The sequence below is a fragment of the Varroa destructor genome, unplaced genomic scaffold, assembly GCF_002443255.2.
Source record: "Varroa destructor unplaced genomic scaffold, Vdes_3.0 BEIS01000004.1, whole genome shotgun sequence".
Taxonomy (NCBI): Eukaryota; Metazoa; Arthropoda; class Arachnida; order Mesostigmata; family Varroidae; genus Varroa; species Varroa destructor.
In genome coordinates this window covers 23,019,780-23,039,523 of record NW_019211457.1, presented here as the reverse complement: position 1 = coordinate 23,039,523, position 19,744 = coordinate 23,019,780, and the positions used below count along the sequence as shown (strand labels likewise).

Genomic DNA, 19,744 nt, shown 5'->3' with positions numbered 1-19,744 from the left:
CGTTTCCCAAAAAAAGAAAATAAAAACCATCTATATGCATATTGTCGGTCAAGCTGATTCTGTTTAATAAGGGATGTGAGAAGACGATCAGCTGATGGTTAAGTGGTGGGGACCATCATGGGACATTAGGTTCTCACCATGTCATTATAACTAGACCGAGAAACAATTAGAATTTACTCAACACGGCCGAATAGGATCGGAATAGCTCTTGTTATTGTTAACTTTATATTGAGTATAAAAAATACGCAAAATCGCATTTTTTGTTTAATAAATCGCCGATTTAAGATAAAAATATCGACTAAACAATAATAAAATGGTAATCTATAAATTTAACAGTCGTCGTTATATTAATACGTGTGAAATACGTCTAGGTGTTCATAAAGAACAAAGTGAAAATAAATATCATTTACGCACACGTACACAACAAATGTTGGATACCTTACATCGTTCTATTATTATATACTGTCAGCGTTCTAAGCGAGGAATTTCCGTGAAGTTATAGCTTTTAAAACATCACTAAAACGTTGTTTTTTTTGTCTGGGATAGAAACATATGTTATGCTGTTCTATTGGACTTAGGTGTATATAGTTGTGTATAGTTATTTCAGCATTAAAAGTACTTTTGGTACACCTGTTTTTGCCCTCGGGATTGCACTCTGCTTTTGAAAGTTTTAATGTACATTTTCACAAACTGACTCTTTTCTCCATTACAGTACGTATCGAAATTGTGAAATACATATTTTCTATGCTTTGATTTTTTTCTGCTTCAAATGAAAGCTTGGAAATTTCACTGAATTATTATAACTGAATATTTGAGAACGTAAAATGTGTTCCTGTTTACTTGCCCTTTAGCAGAAGCATCAGTATAGAGAGGTTTTAGGCTTTGAAGAATTATGACGATTTAATACTTTCATCATTGTCCTAGCGCAAGTTCTGGCCGTTTACATAAAATCAATTATCAATATACCCAACGTTGTTAGGTCCATGTAAATAGCTGCTTATGCGTTGTGCATATCATAAATTCTGTATGTAATTTGGATAGCTGATCGTACATAAAACTGTAAGCAAGTCCGCAACTTAGATGTCAGCACATATGATGCTGTTAAGCAAACGATTAACCCGAGTATTACGAGAAGAATGAAAAATATAGCATGGAGGCTTGCTTAATATGCGGTAGTGCACGTTAGCCTTCCGCATATTCACTTGAGATAACTACCGATTTATTTAGCACTATCATTTTCGCTGGGTGTTTTCTGCGCAGAATGGTCCCTCGTAATCTCATAGACGCTCTCTACCAATACCAATAACACTAGATCTTGTGTCGTCACCTCCATCATTTTAATACAAACGAAGTCCTCAACCAATTCAGTGATATGGCTATTTTTCTAATTTTATTGATCCATTTTAGCTCAGCAACGTTACCGGTCACCATCGCCGCTCTGGAGGACAAAGTGAAGATCGACCCGAAGGTTGTGCGTTTCTGCATTCCCATAGGGGCAACCATTAATATGGACGGTACCGCACTTTATGAAGCTGTGGCTGCGATTTTCATTGCCCAGGTGCGCCGAGTCCCTCTTGACGTCGGCAAGGTCATTGCCATTAGGTGAGAAAGTGAACTATATCATACTCTTAAATATAACCTTTGCCAAAAAAAGTTACTTTAGTATACTATAAATTATATTCGTGTTTTGAACAGTTTCTAAAACGTTGCTTGGGGGCTCGCTCAAGCCCATAAATTAAGCCCATCACTGCCGACACTGTTATGTCTCATAAGCTAGCCAGTGGGAACGACAAGTGAGATATTATCACGGAAATCATCGCGCAACTATGTTTAACAGAAATAGTGATATCTGCATAGATTCCTCTGTGAGCGGTCGTTCAAACTCTCAGGCCGCAGCCTAATAATGTTGTAGTGCATACAGAATTACAATGCATCAATTGCTGTTGCTTCCAATATGGCCAAATTATAAATGTTTTCAAAGTTGCTCGTGCTGAGCACATTGGCCGCGTATCTTGTACAGAGGGTGACATTAATGTTATAATTATTAACCAATAAATCAAGAATTTAGTACCGCCTGGTTTCCTATAAGGGTCTACTGTACTAGTATGCTGATATTTAACTTTCAGAATGTTACGCCAAATGGAAATCTCCAATACTTTTATTTAAATGCGAAGGTAACGTATACAGGTTAAGTAGGAACGTTGCGGGTGCATTTGCGTGTACTCGCTTAGTTAAAGATATAGTAAAGCTCCAATGAGCAGGTGGTATTAGTGAATGGCACGTTCAATTGACCTTCAGATATAGCGCATCTGATTATAGGTAAACTATTTAGTTTTCGTTAACTGATTGTTTCGCTTAGCCATTATCACCTGTCGTGCCGTTTTGAATTATGTACACATGAATTGAATTATGCAGTCGCGATACAAGCCGTATATCTACATCATGCTTTCACTTGTTTGCGCGCTCGTATGGGTTTGCGAACGATGTGCGTATTCGACGGAACTGTAAATTAGATCCCTGCAACTGGGTTGTTCGATTTGGAAGGGGTGCTTAGGCTACGGCGGATGCAATGTATCATTTTGATACGTAGTCCTTTTGACTAATTGTATGATAATACGTACATATAGGGCGCCATTGAACTACTAAGAAAATGGCTCTTCGAAGGCTTACTGACACTCTTGAAATGTTAATTAGTCGTTACTCTACAAGATGACAGTGGCTCGTCAATACGAACATGACGTAGGTATTTAAAAAGAGATCCAGCGAAGATAAAGATGTGGCTGTTACAATGTCGTTTCGTTTGTATCGAACAATAGACTTTAGAGTAATTCAAGTGCTGATCATCCAAATATCGGAGTCTTCAGGTATCCGAGTCCGTGGCTTTTAGCAGAGAATTGCATGTTGGATATCGCCATCAGAGTGAGTATGGACCCGTGTTGCACACAAAGCTCATTTGAAATTTGTCCAAGGAAAAACTCAATTTCGATGGCGAGGTAAATAATGGCAAACATATTCTATCATGCCACTAGAAAGAATAAGCAAGTAATACGAACGTGATGAATTACGTGCAGTACGTCGCGTGCAACTTAACAATACAACCCCTGCTGAACCCCACTGCTTCCCAGACTTGCTTCATCTCTCTTTCAAGTAAACTAGATCAACTTAGACAAATACCTTGAAACTGTTTGGTTAACTCGCAAATCTGGTCTTTTTCAGTTGTGTATCGATGAATATCTCTAATATAGAATGTGTACCAAGTGAAGAAATGGAATGAGCTTTCTTAATAGCTGTGATATCTGAGAACGTCAAACAACTCGAAGATTGGACGTACGTCGACAAAAGTAAAATCTCAGGTTAAATAGGGTCTTCCACGGCAGAGTTTTTCTGTTTAACTATTTTCATATTGTTTTGTGTATGCATTGATTTGAGAAGGAAACCGTTGTACCAGATCAGATTCGGATTTTACGAAGAGCTAGCGTGATTTTTCCTTCTACTCAGTAAAGCTTGCAATGTAGCATGTTTGTGGGTTGTAGCCCATAATACAGGTGAAAGAGTCCGCCAAACTGTTTTCATGGTCGCCTTTTATCTTGGATCTGTGTTGGATTTGTAACTTGATTTTGACCCAGTGTAATTGTTATTGTTACAGCGCAAGAATCGATTCATTAAGTAAGTTTACATTTGGTCCGACGCGCCAAAGTTAATTGGTGTCTTCCCGTTGACCTTAATATTCCAATCACACCATGAGCTTTCTTTTTCGGCCTTTTGAAGTCATGGATTTTTTGAGTAGTCCAGTCGATTTTTGGGTTGTCGACCCCTTGACTGCGTACAGTTTGCCCTATTTTGATTGTATAGGGTGCCTATATATATATATATATATATATATATATATATATACAAAAACTTTGTATCAATCACCCGAATTATATATATATATATATATAATTCGGGTGATTGATACAAAGTTTTTGTATGCTGTGCGAGTATATGCTTTTTCTTGTTTTTTGAAACAAAAACTTACGGACAATCAAAGCGGACAAATGTGTACCTTAACGCTTTGATTATAATGTTAAATAAGACAGTTGTTTGTGAATGCGCCGATGGTAACCAACGGCGTCTTTTTCTCCCAAGATAAGCAAAATCTACGTGATGCATGACCTTCTTGCATTTCAGTGTTCGCCATCCAGTAGACGTAAGATGAATTTACTCATATACGACCTCCAAACTCTCTTTCATTTCGCGGCAATTATGCCAGCGTGGATCTCAAAAACTGCATTGCCATTCTCTTATTATAGAACTATCGTGCAATCAGAAGTATCACGAACAAATATGATAGAACACAAAAGGCACTATTGAGAATGATCACCAATTCGATTCCAGCTAACCGGTAAAGTAATGTACTCTTCGCAAAAGAAGGGGCGAACTATTGTTCGTGTTGTATTTTCTTCACACTAGCCTTTAGTAGTGAAGTTTATTGAATCTCCTCGTAATTGTATTGAAATTTGGCCCTTTTATGTCTTCTTAATGCGAAAATAACAACAGGCGATGGGACAGGTCTCCTGAGTCTAGAAACCGAAGCTGCTGGCAGAATGCGCTAGGTGTTCGGAAGAAATTATTTGTTTATTTGTCACCTTCTGTTGATCAGGGTTCCGCACTAGATTTAAATGTATAGTTTTGATTTTTGCTTTGCTTCCACAGGTTGAAAACCTCATTCAGTAATAGTGAAACGAATGCTCTCTTAAAGCTGTTTTCGGTTGTTTCAAGGAATTCGACGTTTTCGCTAATCCGAAAGAAGGGCTGAGTGAAAGATCCTTTGAGGCAGGCTGGTGTTACCGCAGCATTAGCTGTTTTATCTCTATTTGCTTAATGCTTAGCTGTCTTATATAGGTGACGGTGCAAAAGTCCTTGGTTTAGCTTGCTTTCAGTTTACCTCTGTGCTGCCCCCACTTCTGGCACCTCCAACATCAAGGCGTCTTTTCAATGCGGTTACTTCAGTCGACACGCTTTCTCTCCAGGAGCTTCGCGCTAAGTGCATAAAAAATATACGTAGTTTGAAAGATCGAAGCGCTGCTAAGACTGCGACTAAGCATGAAATACACTAAACTGGGAAAACGTGACTTCCCTTAAGATCGTTTGTAACAGCTCATCCCAGTAAGCGTACCGCCGACGGTGTCGCCGTTTTTACGCAACAAAGGAGATAAGAGCATCATGCTTCGTTGACTTATGGCGGCGACAGCGGCCGCAACGCCACCATAAGTTGCGCACCCCACAAAACGAACAAGCAGTAGGAAAACGAAATGTCATGGGGACTTTGAACTTGTTTTAGCTTGGGAGATGTCAGGGTGCCCAAAGCCGGGCAGCACCGGTTTTAAGTGTATCTGGTGGACGTAAGGCAGGCAAAGAACAAGAGTTACAAGTAGAACATTTTCCAATTTGCTTTTTGTTGATCATGTCGATCAACTACTGGTGTGAACCCCAGAAAATAGGCTCTGGTCTCGCGCGTGTCCGCAGCTGGAATGGACAATCGTTCCCATCAGATGAAATGGTTTAATTTCTAATTAAACTAGTTTTCCACTATTTACGGTCGTCTATAGTTAGCAAGTGAACGATAGTAAGCGAAGGTTTGTCGTTTTATTTAGACGCTCTTTGAAAGCAGCTAAAGGTCGGTGAATTATGCGAAACCTGGATGAGAGGACGAAACAAGGCTTCCTATGAGGAAAGAATTGTCTTTATATATATATAAATTATTATGTCTATTCGTTTAATGCTTGCTACTGGATCAGTATTGGAATGATACTGGCACTAAACGTTTGAGATTCATCCCCGTCATAATGAGTTGTTTCAGCGCTCGTCATACACGGAAACCACCGACATATTTTCAACCATTCTTCAATTTATTATTAATCACTATCTATTGAAATACGAAGCCCTTAAGCAAGGGCCTACTAAAATGAATATCATAAAAGCAGCGACAAAACTCAGCGGTATCCTTGCAGTCTGATCGTTTTCAATGCCTGGCCGTCAATTAGATAAGAAATTGCATGACGAGGACTTTGATAACGGAGGAAGGTCTAATTTAGTTCTGGAGAAACTCAGCCGTGGAGACTAAACTCAATTGTTAGAAATCATCAACCCACCAGAGTGATATACGGAAATTAAGGCGGGTGGGTGTATGGGCATAGCTTTACCAATAAGCAGCTACGTCGCTACAGCTAATCAGACATTGTTTTTTTTTTTGTTACACCGCGAGAGGCTTTGCTGCTACTAGAGTCCGCAATAGTACGTACGTATTTCGCCGGATGCATAGACGCAACGCTAGACCTTAATGACACTGGTAGCGACCTTTGGCTTTAATGCGTTTTTCCCGCTCGTCGACAGTAAAAAATAGCGTCCATCTTTTTTATCCGCAGCCAATGGATCCTATTGCTGCTGCCATCGCTGGTCAAAAACTGTTTAAAAAAACTACAATAATGTCAATGAGAACACCGTTGCAATTTTTATGCCAATGCGCGCTACCTTGGACCTATTTGAGGGTGAAGAAAATTTTCATTTAATAATTTTTCTTCCTTATCACTAGTTAAATAGTCATAGACTACTGTTATTGCCCTATGTTGTATTCCGCTGTATTATTATATTATTAGCTTTTCGAGAGCACTTTGATCGAAAGGGTCTTCTAGTATTAGCTTAGATGTTATTTTTACATTCACGGTAATACTGGACTGCCAGCTAATCAACATGTCGATCAACAATTTTTTAATGACAAAACGTAAAAAATAAAACGCTGTACGGAAACATATGTATCGCTCGTGGATTGGTGTGGTGTTTTTTGCGGTTTATTATCTACGGAGTTTACTTATCGTCTACAGTTCAGCATCGCCTCATTCACTTCGGATTACGACGACCACTACCATGTGTTTCTTGTACATTATAATATAACGAAATGTACACAAGGTTCTCCTGCTTTCCTTATTTGACGTTGTTGTTATATAGCCATTTATTTGCAGTCAAACAAGTTCAAAGCAGTTCCATACAACCTAAGCTTAAAGCATGTTTCCGATGCAGGTTAAAGGGACCCAAGAGTACCTCAACAAGTATAGTTTCTGTTGTCATCGTTTATACTAATTTAATCATGTTCAGACTGAACTGACATCTAGCTAATAGTTTGTCCTGCTGATTACTGTTATTGCTATTATTATTATTGTATATATTGCTATTATTGCACAAGTATAGAGGCACATGACGCCATTTTGTGGATAGCCATGGTACCACGCTTCGACGCAAAATTATGTTTGAGACGCTAACACCATAAATCGTTTTGCATTGATTGCTTTACGTTATGACACTAGAACATAGTTACCATTCGTGCTTCTTATCCCATCCCGTTAAGTACATGACATATAACTCTTTTCATCTAATTGCTGGATATGCCTTAACGGCAGAAGCTGTCGTAACCACGCTGTTCGCCTTGTTTGGCCCATGGTAACCTTAGAGTACGTCCTTTTTGCCCCTTGCCTGCCAGTCCAGCTGCCCATTTCACATCTGGTTCACCCAAATAGACTAATATCGCGGGCGGTAAACGAATGTTGACTATGCCCGGACCCCGCAAGATGGGGGGGGGGGGTCGAACAGTCAGTCAGACAGACGGTTCGTCAACCTGCTTATGCCACAACTGCCACACTTTAAACGGTGCTATCCTCTGTGAATTTAAACAATCATAGTGTGCTTTTAATCGTCGTTCTATTTTCGGTCGACCCAACTGAGCGAGCAACATACGCAAACTGGGTCAGACCAACTGTTGGTGCAGACTGTCGGAAATTGGGAGAAGCTAAGCAGATTTGTCTGTTCAGTCCGTCTATCAAGCCTCCCTCAATGGGACATGAAAAGCTTGTGGCGCATACAAAAAGGATTTAATCAATTGTTGTCCTAGCCATTACCAATAGCTTCTCGTTCTTCTGAAGCGCACGCTTATAGTTTTTTGTCCATAGACTGTTTTGAATATAGAATCATGTTCTTTTCCTATAACTCTAAACCTATGTGGAATGAAAATGTAATATGCTAGTTTTTCATGCACCCTTAAATATACTTCAATTCTGACTCATTCATGATCCGCAACTGGCAATACTTTCGTTCATTTTAAGCAAACCGAATCGGTACCTCAATCATTTAGCTAAAGGACATTGGTGTTTTGTTTAGCTAGGCTTAATGAATGTATGGCCTTCTCAAGGTAGCTAGCATGGGTGGAACGCTTATATGACAATGTTTTTATTACTTTTAGCTGTCACCCACGAACTTAATGGTCACAATCGCCTCCTGTGTCAATAATGGCAACTGCATAGTTTGTTTTACGACTGGTGCAGCCGCTGATATTCAATCTGGACTTTTGTATTTGTTTAGCTCTGTGAGCGTAAGTTCGTAATATGGCCGACAGTTGGAATCGAAAGCAATTTTGTGTTCGGAAGGGAAGACAAATTTAGATATTTGATGATGACCGCATAGGTTTTGAACGAAAAAATAGACTTTAGTGCGGCTTTGAGAAATCACTGACACTATATTGAAACACCTATTTCTTTAGTACCAGTAAGCGTCAGATTTTAAAAGGGTGCTTACTTGAATTCAAGCACAAAGTAGAGCCTCAGATTTTACTGGCTACAATGCTATTTTTTTTGTGCCTGTTGATATTTTAGGATTGTTCTTTGATACGTCTTTTTGGAGAGCAAATTTGTTATCATATTTCTTTTTTTGTCATGTTTTTTAGTTCAATAAATTGGTCAGGCAACTAATTAACGTCACAGTGATGGATTTCAACCGTTCTATTTTCCAGCTGGAAGTAATAACATACAACCGTTGTTATAATGGTGGCTAATGTCCGAGACGTTCTAAGCTGGTTGCAGTCGTCTCACCAGATCCTTCCGAGCGGGCATCAGAAAGGCTGAACATTAAGTTTTGCCGTACTAGATCAAGCAGATGTTCCCTATTCCTTCTACAGTGTACCAACATGAAAAAGAAACAAGATAGATGAATGCGATCAGTGCTCTAAACGAAAAAAAAAGTATCGCTAGCAGTGTCTTCGAGGTCGTATCATACCTTATCCTAAAACTATAACGCGCATATTGAATCGATTACGCATAACAAGCTGTTCTACCATATTTCACCCGCTGTTTTTTCAAATATTGAAAGCTCCATCTGAAAAGATATTATAAATAAGCGACCGGCAATGCGACCGATCAGGCCATCGTGCATTCTTAGAACAATATATGATGTCCATGCTTCCATATTGGTTATTATACGTTCGTCGCATCGCCCACTCACGATTGGATCGAACCTTCATTTTACGAAGTAGCAATCATCGCCACCCGGAAGTTGAGACCAAGATCGCTAGATTTCACACTCAGAAATATATAGCTTGGAGACGGGATTGGTTTAATATAACTGCAGTGTTATATTAGAATATAACATACGATATCGAATTCATGCTGTGCCAATGTCCTGTTGGAGGCCTAATCGTTGGCTGGTGCGTATTCTTGAATTAATAAAATTTCATGGTTTGGGTGTTCGGGTGAATTGAGTTGAAGTTGAGCTCACTAATAAAATTCCGAATAATTTTTTTAAAAATTGTTCAGGGGACACGAAGTGCATCGATAAGGTTTTGTAATGTAACGATCATTGCGGGTACCACGCATGCCGTTAACCATAGCTAATTCCTCTATAAACGGTCCGATTTCAAACATTTGTATTAGATAGATACGGAATAACTGAACGCTCCACTCTGCAGGATACGACTGTTTTTCAGCGTTCATACAGCTTCCTTCTTGAGCGCGTGTCAGCATTTCGTCTAGATCTAATAAGCCGGTCCGCCTCCGCAGGACTATTCCTTACATCAGTTGCCTGCCGCCATTGCCGCGTGGCAAGCAGTATATAGGCCAGCGCATGTATGGTGTCATCATGAAAATTCGTTGTTCATGGGCTCTGAGCTCATGGTACTATTACAGGACCTGTACGGTTGATTTTTGCGAACGTGAACCGCATGGAAAGAAAGTCGATTCGTCTGATAGTGATTGCTGTCACTTGCGATTAGCATACAGAAAACGAAAGCCCTAAGCGGCCATGGAGACCGCTCCAAGGCCGTTTCCTTCTACCGGAATGTCCACCAACCCCCATTCAGTGTCGTTTACCGGCTGAATACTCAGCTGCCCACTGTTTTCTTTGTAGCTACTACACTCAAGGAAAGATCTAGCCAGCTCTGGGGCCCGCATCGATGGATGTCGTTGCATCTCTCAACGTCGTCATTTTTAACTACATGAATGTTGCGTATGTGGGAGTCGTGGAAGCTGGTGCTGCTGGTAAGCGGAGGGAAGCAAATAAACGAAAACTGGTAGAAAACGATGATTTGTGTGAAAGACAGGGTTATAATGCTTTACCTATACTGCGTAGCATTCGTTATTTGTTATCAGTTGTCTCATCATAGGCCTTTATAACAGACACTCGAACGCACAAATATCCCATAGCTTGAGTCAAATTCCCTGCCCAATCAAATAGCTTGAATCATAGACTGTGGTTTGCGCATAGGACGCTTAATGATAAGCTTAGCTTGAAGCTGATGTCGATTTCCGCCAAGCGGCAGCTTTCACCGAAAAGATCTGATTGAAATGTCCTGTCATCATTGTTTCCGTTCAAAAAATTTATCTCGAAAAAAGAAAGTCGTTTGCACCGTTTTGCATTTTTAATATCGACTTCTATTATGCGTAAAACCACCTATCACTAAGGGCGCTTAAATCTAGGATTCTTATGTTGACTTAGCTTTGGCTTGAAGAAGGTGTAAGCTTGAAGAATTTGTGATCCTGATCTTTTCTCATTCGCGGCCAATAAAATTCAAATTTGTCTAGCTGAAAGTTTAGGCAGGAAAATGGACGATCTCGAAGTTTTACCAGTTTCATAGGAAAGCAGGATACTCGATATATCGTGGCCCTTTTGCTCGCGGTTCGTCCATACTCCGCCGGTCTGCAGTGTCGGCAGTGGCTGAATTAGTGCCCAATGCAATTTTCGTTATATCGCAGCGGTCGGTATCTGAGTCATATTATAGCTTCCTCGCTATAATACCACGCTGATGGAAATTTTATGTGGGGACATGCCTCTGTTTATAAACTAGGCTCTGTTTATGATGCTGTTGTAACACCAAAATGATTCCACATACAGAAATGAAGTCGCTTTTCAATGAGTCATAAACCCTACTCTATCTATCCCTCCAAAATATATAGCAAAAAAATGCCATATGAATGTATATGCGTCGAAACCATAGGAACTATCGAGGGCTACTGTGACCGTCGCGGGCCTCTTTCTCCCAGCCAGCAGCTAAAGTCCTGACCCACAAATTTTAATTGGTCATTTTCTCTCTGTTCCGCATTATTTCCACTCTCCCAGTGAGTCGAGCAGCTGCTATCTACGTTGCGTTTGCAGTTCAACAACGCTGATTACGATGTGGCGCTAATGAATTCGCTCAAATATCTATCCCTTCAGTAGGTCATTAGACCTTAGTCGTGTAAAAAGCGCATAGATCCCAAAAGGGATAAACAAGCAAAAACACGATATGTACCTCGTCGCTGTACAATGAATCAAAGGTAGGCTGCAAGCAAGCCATTGTGGTTATTTGTGTTGCACTGAAAGGCAGACATTAAAAATCAACTCGATAATAAACAGCGCTTTTTGCCAGTATTCCCTTACTACTAGTGACTTTCGAGTTTGATAGAATCGGTGCAGACTATTAACTCATACCGGTAGTATCGCTAAAAAGTTGTGCATGAGCAAATTAATCTTGGATAGAACCACATTGTAAGCAAGTGATTAGCATATAAATACATACTATCGACGCTGGAAAAAAGCGTACGTATATGTCAATATCTGAAAGGGCCCACAACGCTACAGTTTAGAAAAACCTGCTTGGGACAATTTACAAAATGCACAAAGAAATCCTTCGAAATATAGTCGGAGTATTAGACCGCAGCGAGATACGCCATGCAGTGTCGGCCGTAATGTTTAAGCCAATGCTAATATTGTCCTTTATAGTATTTTCTGTTACACTGATTGGAGCAGCACCGAAAAGGCCAACAATTTTGGCTCCAACAACAATGAAGTACGTTGAGGAATACAGTACAGATCTATATGAAGCTCAACTTGAGGGAAGTTTTGATAGTTTGATGCCGGAAAAGGCCTACCAGAAAAGACGATCCGGCCCACGCGTGCGTTACCGCGGCATCGGCGGAGTGGCTGATGCTATTACAGGCGGAATACAAAATGTAGTTGATACTATCGGTGAGGTTAATAACGAGGGATTTTTTGGCTTTAATGGCGGCGTTGGCAACGTCATTGGAAGTGTACTTCGCCTGGTGAACCTTGCGCTGGACATGGCTAGTTTTGTGATTAATTCTATTCTGGACGGACGAGACCTATTCGCCAGTCACCGTTCGGAGTATCCTTTTAAGTACGACGAAGGATTTGATTGATACAATTGATGTAGCGACCATGCCAAAACGAATACACAGCTGGAAGAGATGTTTATTATTACTAGTACGCCGTACTGACCATTCCCCAATGACCAGATAAACTGGGACCATGGAGAACGATTAAAAGACAAAGTGGATCATTTTCAAGAAGCAGTTTCTGGACAATTAGGACGAAGTTGAATTGGACAGAACAGACCAAACAGATACCCAAACGCTAGATATACGCGACTAAATAAATAGCTATCTTTGTTCAAAGAGGCACATCCGAGTCATGCTTTATAGAATGTAGGGATTCTACCATGACTATGATACTAGATATGGGATTACAGCAATCCAATAGGATCAATTTTCTATTGACGCGGTTTTGTGTGGTAATTAATATATAAACAACGATAATAGACATAGCAGGAAACTTATAAGGTGGCGACTAGCAAGTGATATTGGAGGTACAAGATTGCGGTCAATACTATCAGTTCTACAGACATTTCATAAAAATGGTAAGCTGTTTAAATCATATCACATATGGAATTATATACAAGCGCGCTGGCGCGGCAAGAGAAAGCACAGTGGGGCAGCTCTTGGAGTGATTTTGATTACAGAGTCCTTTGATGTACTCCTATCGGATTATCCGATGCGTGACATGTGACTTAATCATTTGTACATGATTGATTTTTAGCCTACAAAATGCTGTTTCTTGACAACTGATGCCCTCCTTAATTACTGATCCGGCAAAGGGTAGAATGTCACACTTCTAAAATGGTACGGTAATTTCGATTCGGTGTGATCACGGTTAAGTTTTCAAAGGTACATTGAAAATTTGGGAATAGCAATCATACAGAATCAGACCTGATGAATTAGCTGGGTGTATCAAAAGCTGCCATTACTGCTGCAATGATATCGCACTTCGCCTTTGTTTGTCCTTGACCTTTGCGGTCTCAGGCGCTGACAAGATCTTGAAAGATTGGGTTGTAACGCAGAGATGTCGTTGCTGTTTTCAGCTGTGCGGAGCAGGCTTTTCCTGTACAATGGTTGCCAAGTTTAGGAAACTTATAGTGAACGACAGCTCTGCTGGCTCACGAAACATAAGCTTTTCAGTTTCACTTGCAGTTAGCCAATAGCATTTTTTCGTTCAGCTATAGTATTCAACCCAGCGTTTGTTACATATGAGGACTCGATCTGTAGAATCTTATTGATGCTAACTTTGCAGCAGTAAAAAAACAAGCGGAAAAAGACCGTATACCCACCTTATAGCTTGGCACGCCTTACTCATTGATCGCGCGAGAGATCTCACTACAAAATCTAATATATGCACTTCTCGAGGTAAAATGGCGGCGCTAATCATAATAACTTCTGTCGCTGAATCCTCAGCGTTGTCAAGTAAACAAAGTTGCCAGTCTTAAAGCCGTCGTTTATATTGTACGCTAGTGGTCACGAAAAGAGACTTAGTGTAAATATATTTTGCGTTTCATTTTCCATTTCTACCACTTTTCAGCTGGTCGAAACAACCATAGAAAAAAATAATAATAATAAAAAAATCTAGCCTTATGAAGGTATTACAAGAACACAATATTTTCGTGTGGTTTATACCGTGCGTTAGACTAATCAATCTCGAAACCTCTGACCAAACTGTTAGCTCAAATGGGTGAGTCCTCACTACTTCACTACGGGAACGTGAATATCATCCGCCAGAGGCAGAAGTTGGGGAACGATAGGGCATAGTTGTCCTGTCTAACGCCGTTTGGTTCAACGAGCAGAACAAAATAAACATTTGATTAACACATATACGCTCATGATCAGCACAACATTGACAAGTGATAATTACAGATTATATGAATAGTTCCTAGAATGCATCCAGATTATCTTGCCTGATTTTCAGCGTGGGGCTGGGTGATCAACAGAGAACTCAGAGAGATACTCAGAAGCTTAGTGGTGGGAATGAGAAAAAATTTAGCCACCATATGTAATCGTCACAGCTTTTTCTATGAGTTAACTAGCGAAGCTTCGGCGTTCCTTGAATAGCAAAATGTTTTTGTTTTTTGAAGCTTGAAACACGTTCCGCCATTTAGGCGCCTGTGTCATCGATGGCATTCGCATCGTTCTGATGGAAGACTAGGGTCCGTTAATACAATTTCGTACAAACATACACATATGCCCTCCGTTCTGAGTTGCCTCCGCCGACAATTCTTTAAAACTAAACCCAGTTCGTGTTTTTAGCAATCGCTGGTCATGTGAAGCGGTGAGCATAGGTTTTTGAAGTGCTGTTGAGGGAACTGATGCCTATACAGGGTCTATTACAATGGCATTTGATAGATTTCAAGTGAGAGAAGAAGACAGCCAGTATTATTGTGTGCCGAAAACAAGATAGTCACGAAACGTAAAAGTAACTAAATAGTATATAATAACAACGTGAACACACGTTAGATGCCGCAAGTATTATTGCCGGCTGCGGAAAGGCCTAATCTATGTTACCTGAGCATGTTGTTTTGAAATGGGTTTTAAATTATGGTTAGGCAATGACATGCAATAACGGTTTATGAATTTATGTTCACGTCTCTCAGAGGTGCTAACAATATCATTGTATTGTATGAGAACGATACGACGTACGGTTGTTTTTTTGCCTTCTAATTCATATCGCAATCGGATAAGCCCGCATGCAGGAAATGTATATAGTGTGAAATGTTTTATCCACGAGCAAATATCACGAATGATGCACGTAGAGACTCATTTTATACCGCGAATTTCCATTAATACTCATGACCAACATCAGCAACAACAATGATAACATCAATTTTGGTTGTCTTCAATTCTATATCATACGTGTGTTTCTCTATTTGTTTTTCAGTATCACAGCAACGGCAGCGAGCATCGGTGCAGCAGGAATCCCACAAGCGGGTCTGGTTACCATGGTCATGGTGCTTAATGCAATCGGACTGCCTGCAGACGACATAACTCTGATCATCGTTGTGGACTGGTTCCTGTAAGTTGCAAAGTAGATTAACTTATTCAAAATACTGTTTCGCATAAGGATTAAGTAATCGCAATTAGAGTTACGAGTTCAACGTACATCGCACGTTTGGTTGCATCGAGGACCTGTCTAGTTCTATTGAAGGCAATTCTAATAGTACTTATGGTTCTTTCTGGACATGCTAATTCCTTAGGTAACAAACTAATAAACTCATAGTACGGTATCATCACATTCAACTGAGGAGCGTCATTGACGTCTATAAGTGCTATTCTGCTATTTTGACCATGTTTATTTCACCGATTCTGGGTTTATTCATTAGCTAGAAATTGCGTTGCTTCTGTAAAAATCCGTTTGAAGGGTTTTTTAATGCCACCACCTAAGGGCAATTTTGCTCGTTGTATCTTATACGTTACTTTATGTAATTGTACCTGTTGTGGCTGTGGCTGCACTCTGCGGTTTCAGGGATCGATTCCGGACAGCAATCAATGTTCTAGGTGATGCCGTGGGGGCCACCGTTGTGGAAAAGCTTTCTCTTGACGACCTACGCTCGATGCAGAAACAAGACAACAAAGATACGGATAGCAAAGATACCGTAATCACAGCTATGTAATGATCGACGTCTCATCTATCAGGACGAAGAGGCACAAGGTCCGATTGTGGTGTTCATATGGTAAAATTTTTAGACAGCCGTTAACAACAATAACAATAAAACAATTCGAACGGCAGCAATCACGGAGCAGAAATTTAAATAAATGAGTGAAACATTTGCATAAAAGTACCTAGACAAGTGGGAGGTTGCGCGGCGGATATGGGAAAACTTTCGAAATCGATTATGAGTACCGGTGCGATAGTACGATTCCATCATCTCAATGCAATGCTACTTGAATGATTATAAAGCTAAAGAGTTCCATGATTTGTGGCCTGTTTTCAAAAAGTCATATTCTCATTGAAAATATAATTCGATCTTGGGGTTTGACAGCGTGGCCTAATACAATGATATGAACCTATCGGGCAGGAATAAGTCAGCCAGCAACTGTGAATAGGCATAATAGTTGTAATTTAAGGTTGTCTATCACTGTGCCACCGTTATATTAATAGTGGCATGTGGTCGCTACATAAATGCCATAGTCGATCTTCCTTTTATGGTAAGGTCCTAAGGAAAACGAAGCAGCCAACAGTAGACTGGTACTTCTGTAAGGCCAACTAATATGCTCAATAATATCGAGTCCTTAAGGTGTGCCGCTTTTTTAGAATAGCACAGAATAATAACGTACTTAACATAAACCTTTCGTTTAAAAATCGGTTTCCCCATTCTGAAACTCCAGGATATCCAATTGCCATTGAATTTTGCATACAGTGTTATGTGGAATCGTACACTTCGCTTCGTTAATCAATTAGCGCGTTCTTAACATTCAATCACGAGTGTACATTTTGCTGTAAAAAAACAAATATAGCCTATGGGCACAAAGTTGTCAAAAGTAAAGGTCTTTCGTTGATACAACGCTTTGTAGAAGCTTTTCTCGTAAAATGATCATCGAGCCTTTGTCGGTACCGTTACACGAGCATTTGGACGTTTTTAAATACGCGCTCAAGTACTTCAGACCGATCTTCCAACTTCCAACGCCCATTTGTATGACTGGTATCTGATATTTTACTTTAGAAATAGATCTTTCTTTGTGTCTGTTGATATCGTCAGCGATGTTCAGTATGCGACATATTTAAAAAAAAATTAGACACATCTTATTGAGGCCCCTGCATAAATGGATGCTATTAGTCTAAACAGGTGTATTGTAAATTGATGATGAATATACGTATCCGTATATATATATATGTAAATTTTAATTTCACCAAGATAAGTCCGAAATGATGATACCGAATGTGAAGAAATCTGCAGAACAAATATCCTTATAGGAAACTATCCATGTAGGTTAGAGCAAAATTCATAGGGTTCTTTATTCGAGAAACGTAAGGACACGCGGATTTACTTCGAAACGAATAATTGTTGTGTTTCAAATGACGTTTAAACATAGTTGGAAGAACCAATGCATGCTGGCTTATAGAACGCGACGGCATTTTTTTTTCTAATCAATGGGCGACGCCATAAGCACATGAGCAAATACAACACTAATATTTAGAAGTTTATTAATTTTTTGCTGTTTAGACCGTGCAAAGAGATGGACTCCGTAAGACTACTATCCGTATTGATCCTTACATATAGAAATATAATCTCATCGATTTTCTTTCTTTGTCAGTCTTATTCAGCGACATTCTTACTAACCTATTTTTCGACAACCATATATACATATATATATATATCAATAATAATTATTACCCATATAAACACAAAAAGTGCCGTCAATATGAGCAGGGTCACAACTTACCACATAGCCATGTACCGCCTCCGAAGCATGTAATTATGTGACCCATCACAAGACCCGATTTACCTATGAGTATCGATTAAGTCTAGCAGAAGGTACGCCTGGAACCATTATGAACGACAATCTAATTATCTGTTAATTCTCTTTCTGTTTAACTGTTTACAATAAAAATAAGCAGAAGCACTAAAATGCGACAAAAGTTCCAAGATTTCGAAAAAGAAATAAAATGAAATTGATGAAGAGTGTTGTTCACAAAGACTACTATCCGTAGTATTTACCCAGATTGGTTTACTCGTTTGTGCTATCCCGACCCTTCGAATGACCCATCGGCAGTCGATAGCTCCTGTCTGCTCGTACTTTCAACTACACTACAGACGATAGTACGCAATGGATAGGAGTTCTGACGTATCCGTCCTGCCAGTCGAATCAACGCGACTGAGAAAAATATATTCTAGGTATTTAAGCCCGTTTAAATACCTACGGAAGGTATGAACACGAATATAAGGGAAGGTAGCCAAACCTGCGCGGTAAATCCAAGTTATCGTAGGCTGTGATTTTGTAGGATGTAGTATACGATGGCGCCTTTTTTTGATGGTATAATCTATTGGCCCAGTTACGTGCTAAGTAACGCAGCGATATTTAAATTATGATTAAAAAGAAAGAAGAAGAAAAGGAAGATGTCGTCGTGGTCGTCATTGATCACCGAGTCTGTACATCTTGAGGCCTACACCGTTTCAAAAGCATGCCGAATTGACTCCATAAACCTAAACAACTGGCAAAAATACAACAAAAAGGTTAATTAGATCATTTCATTAACTGTTCCTTGTCGAATTGTGCTTTTCTGAATCGTCGGTTGTCTTATCATCAAACAGCGTTCCGGTAGCCGCTACAGCCGGACCAATGCAAAGGTGTGATAATGACCAGTAATAATAAATTGGCACCCATCGAATCATTGTGTGCATTTGGGCCGCCCATCGGATCGTCCTGCATGAACTGCAATACTATCGAAAGGGATCAATAGCTGTAAAAAGCTGTCTACGCATGTGTACATTCATAGAGTAGACGTACATCCTTGTTCACCAGCCGTCACAACTTGGCTACTGCAGTGGCAGGGCGAAGATTCGCCATGATGAGACCTTAGAATTCGTGATTTACCCTATTATCACCCTGCGCAATTGTATTTGATAGGTGAGGCTCTTATCGCGTTTCCTGCCTATAACTGGTTTGACGTAATTTACTATAAATTACATGTCGTTGGACCTTTGTGTGGGTGGGTGGGTCTTCATACTGAGAGACCTCGATCTTGTGCGCAAAAATCGCTAACCAAAATCACCATAGAACAATACGGTGATGTTCGCTGTTGCTTATTGACATTGCACTAGTATTGTTGCTGGCGTCACGATGAATAACAAATACGTCTTTATACCAGTGAACAGATCTACTAGCGTCTCTATCACCAGCAAATGAGAAAAGCTAATGCAAAATATTATAGAAGAATCCCTTTCAGTAGAATATAATGAAAAACATTTCGAAAACCGAGCGTACGTGTGTGAATTCAATTAAGGAGAGTTACGGCAAATGTATATTGACTCCTTCAGTTACTCCTTCCCGTTACTTACATATCTGGAAGTACCAATGTACAGGGTAGTAATAATATATATTGTATCTAATAACTAGAACCCAAATACAGTGGTTTTCCGCGCCACGCTACTAACAGAGGTCCTTAGCTAATAACAAAAGAGACAGGACAGGATTATACTGTCTACACAATCACAATGAGTAAAGGCAGCGAATATGAGTTAATCTGCTATAGATTCTGGTTGGAACTTACTGGAAGTACTATACCATGGCATTGATATACAATTTAGCATTTCTATGATAGATGATCAGCGAATATGCCACGAACT

General features: G+C 39.9%; 1 protein-coding gene across 16 annotated transcripts in view; it reads left to right on the top strand.

Annotated features, from left to right (window-relative positions):
• Positions 1 to 18,098, top strand: part of LOC111250301 (excitatory amino acid transporter 3-like) — a 152,352-nt gene extending 134,254 nt beyond the window's left edge. For 11 of the 16 annotated variants that reach the window (XM_086986969.1, XM_086986974.1, XM_086986971.1 and 8 more), the window contains 4 exons: positions 1,408 to 1,602; positions 2,865 to 2,993; positions 15,337 to 15,471; positions 15,922 to 18,098. In XM_086986969.1, the coding sequence (XP_086843095.1) occupies positions 1,408 to 1,602; positions 2,865 to 2,993; positions 15,337 to 15,471; positions 15,922 to 16,069 (607 nt within the window). In that variant the 3' untranslated portion in view covers positions 16,070 to 18,098. Of the gene's footprint in view, positions 1 to 1,407; positions 1,603 to 2,126; positions 2,175 to 2,864; positions 2,994 to 3,216; positions 3,256 to 15,336; positions 15,473 to 15,921 lie in introns of those variants that run through there. The other 5 variants (XM_086986970.1, XM_086986981.1, XR_015326325.1 and 2 more) reach the window with 4 other exon arrangements.
• The last annotated feature ends 1,646 nt before the right edge of the window (positions 18,099 to 19,744 follow it).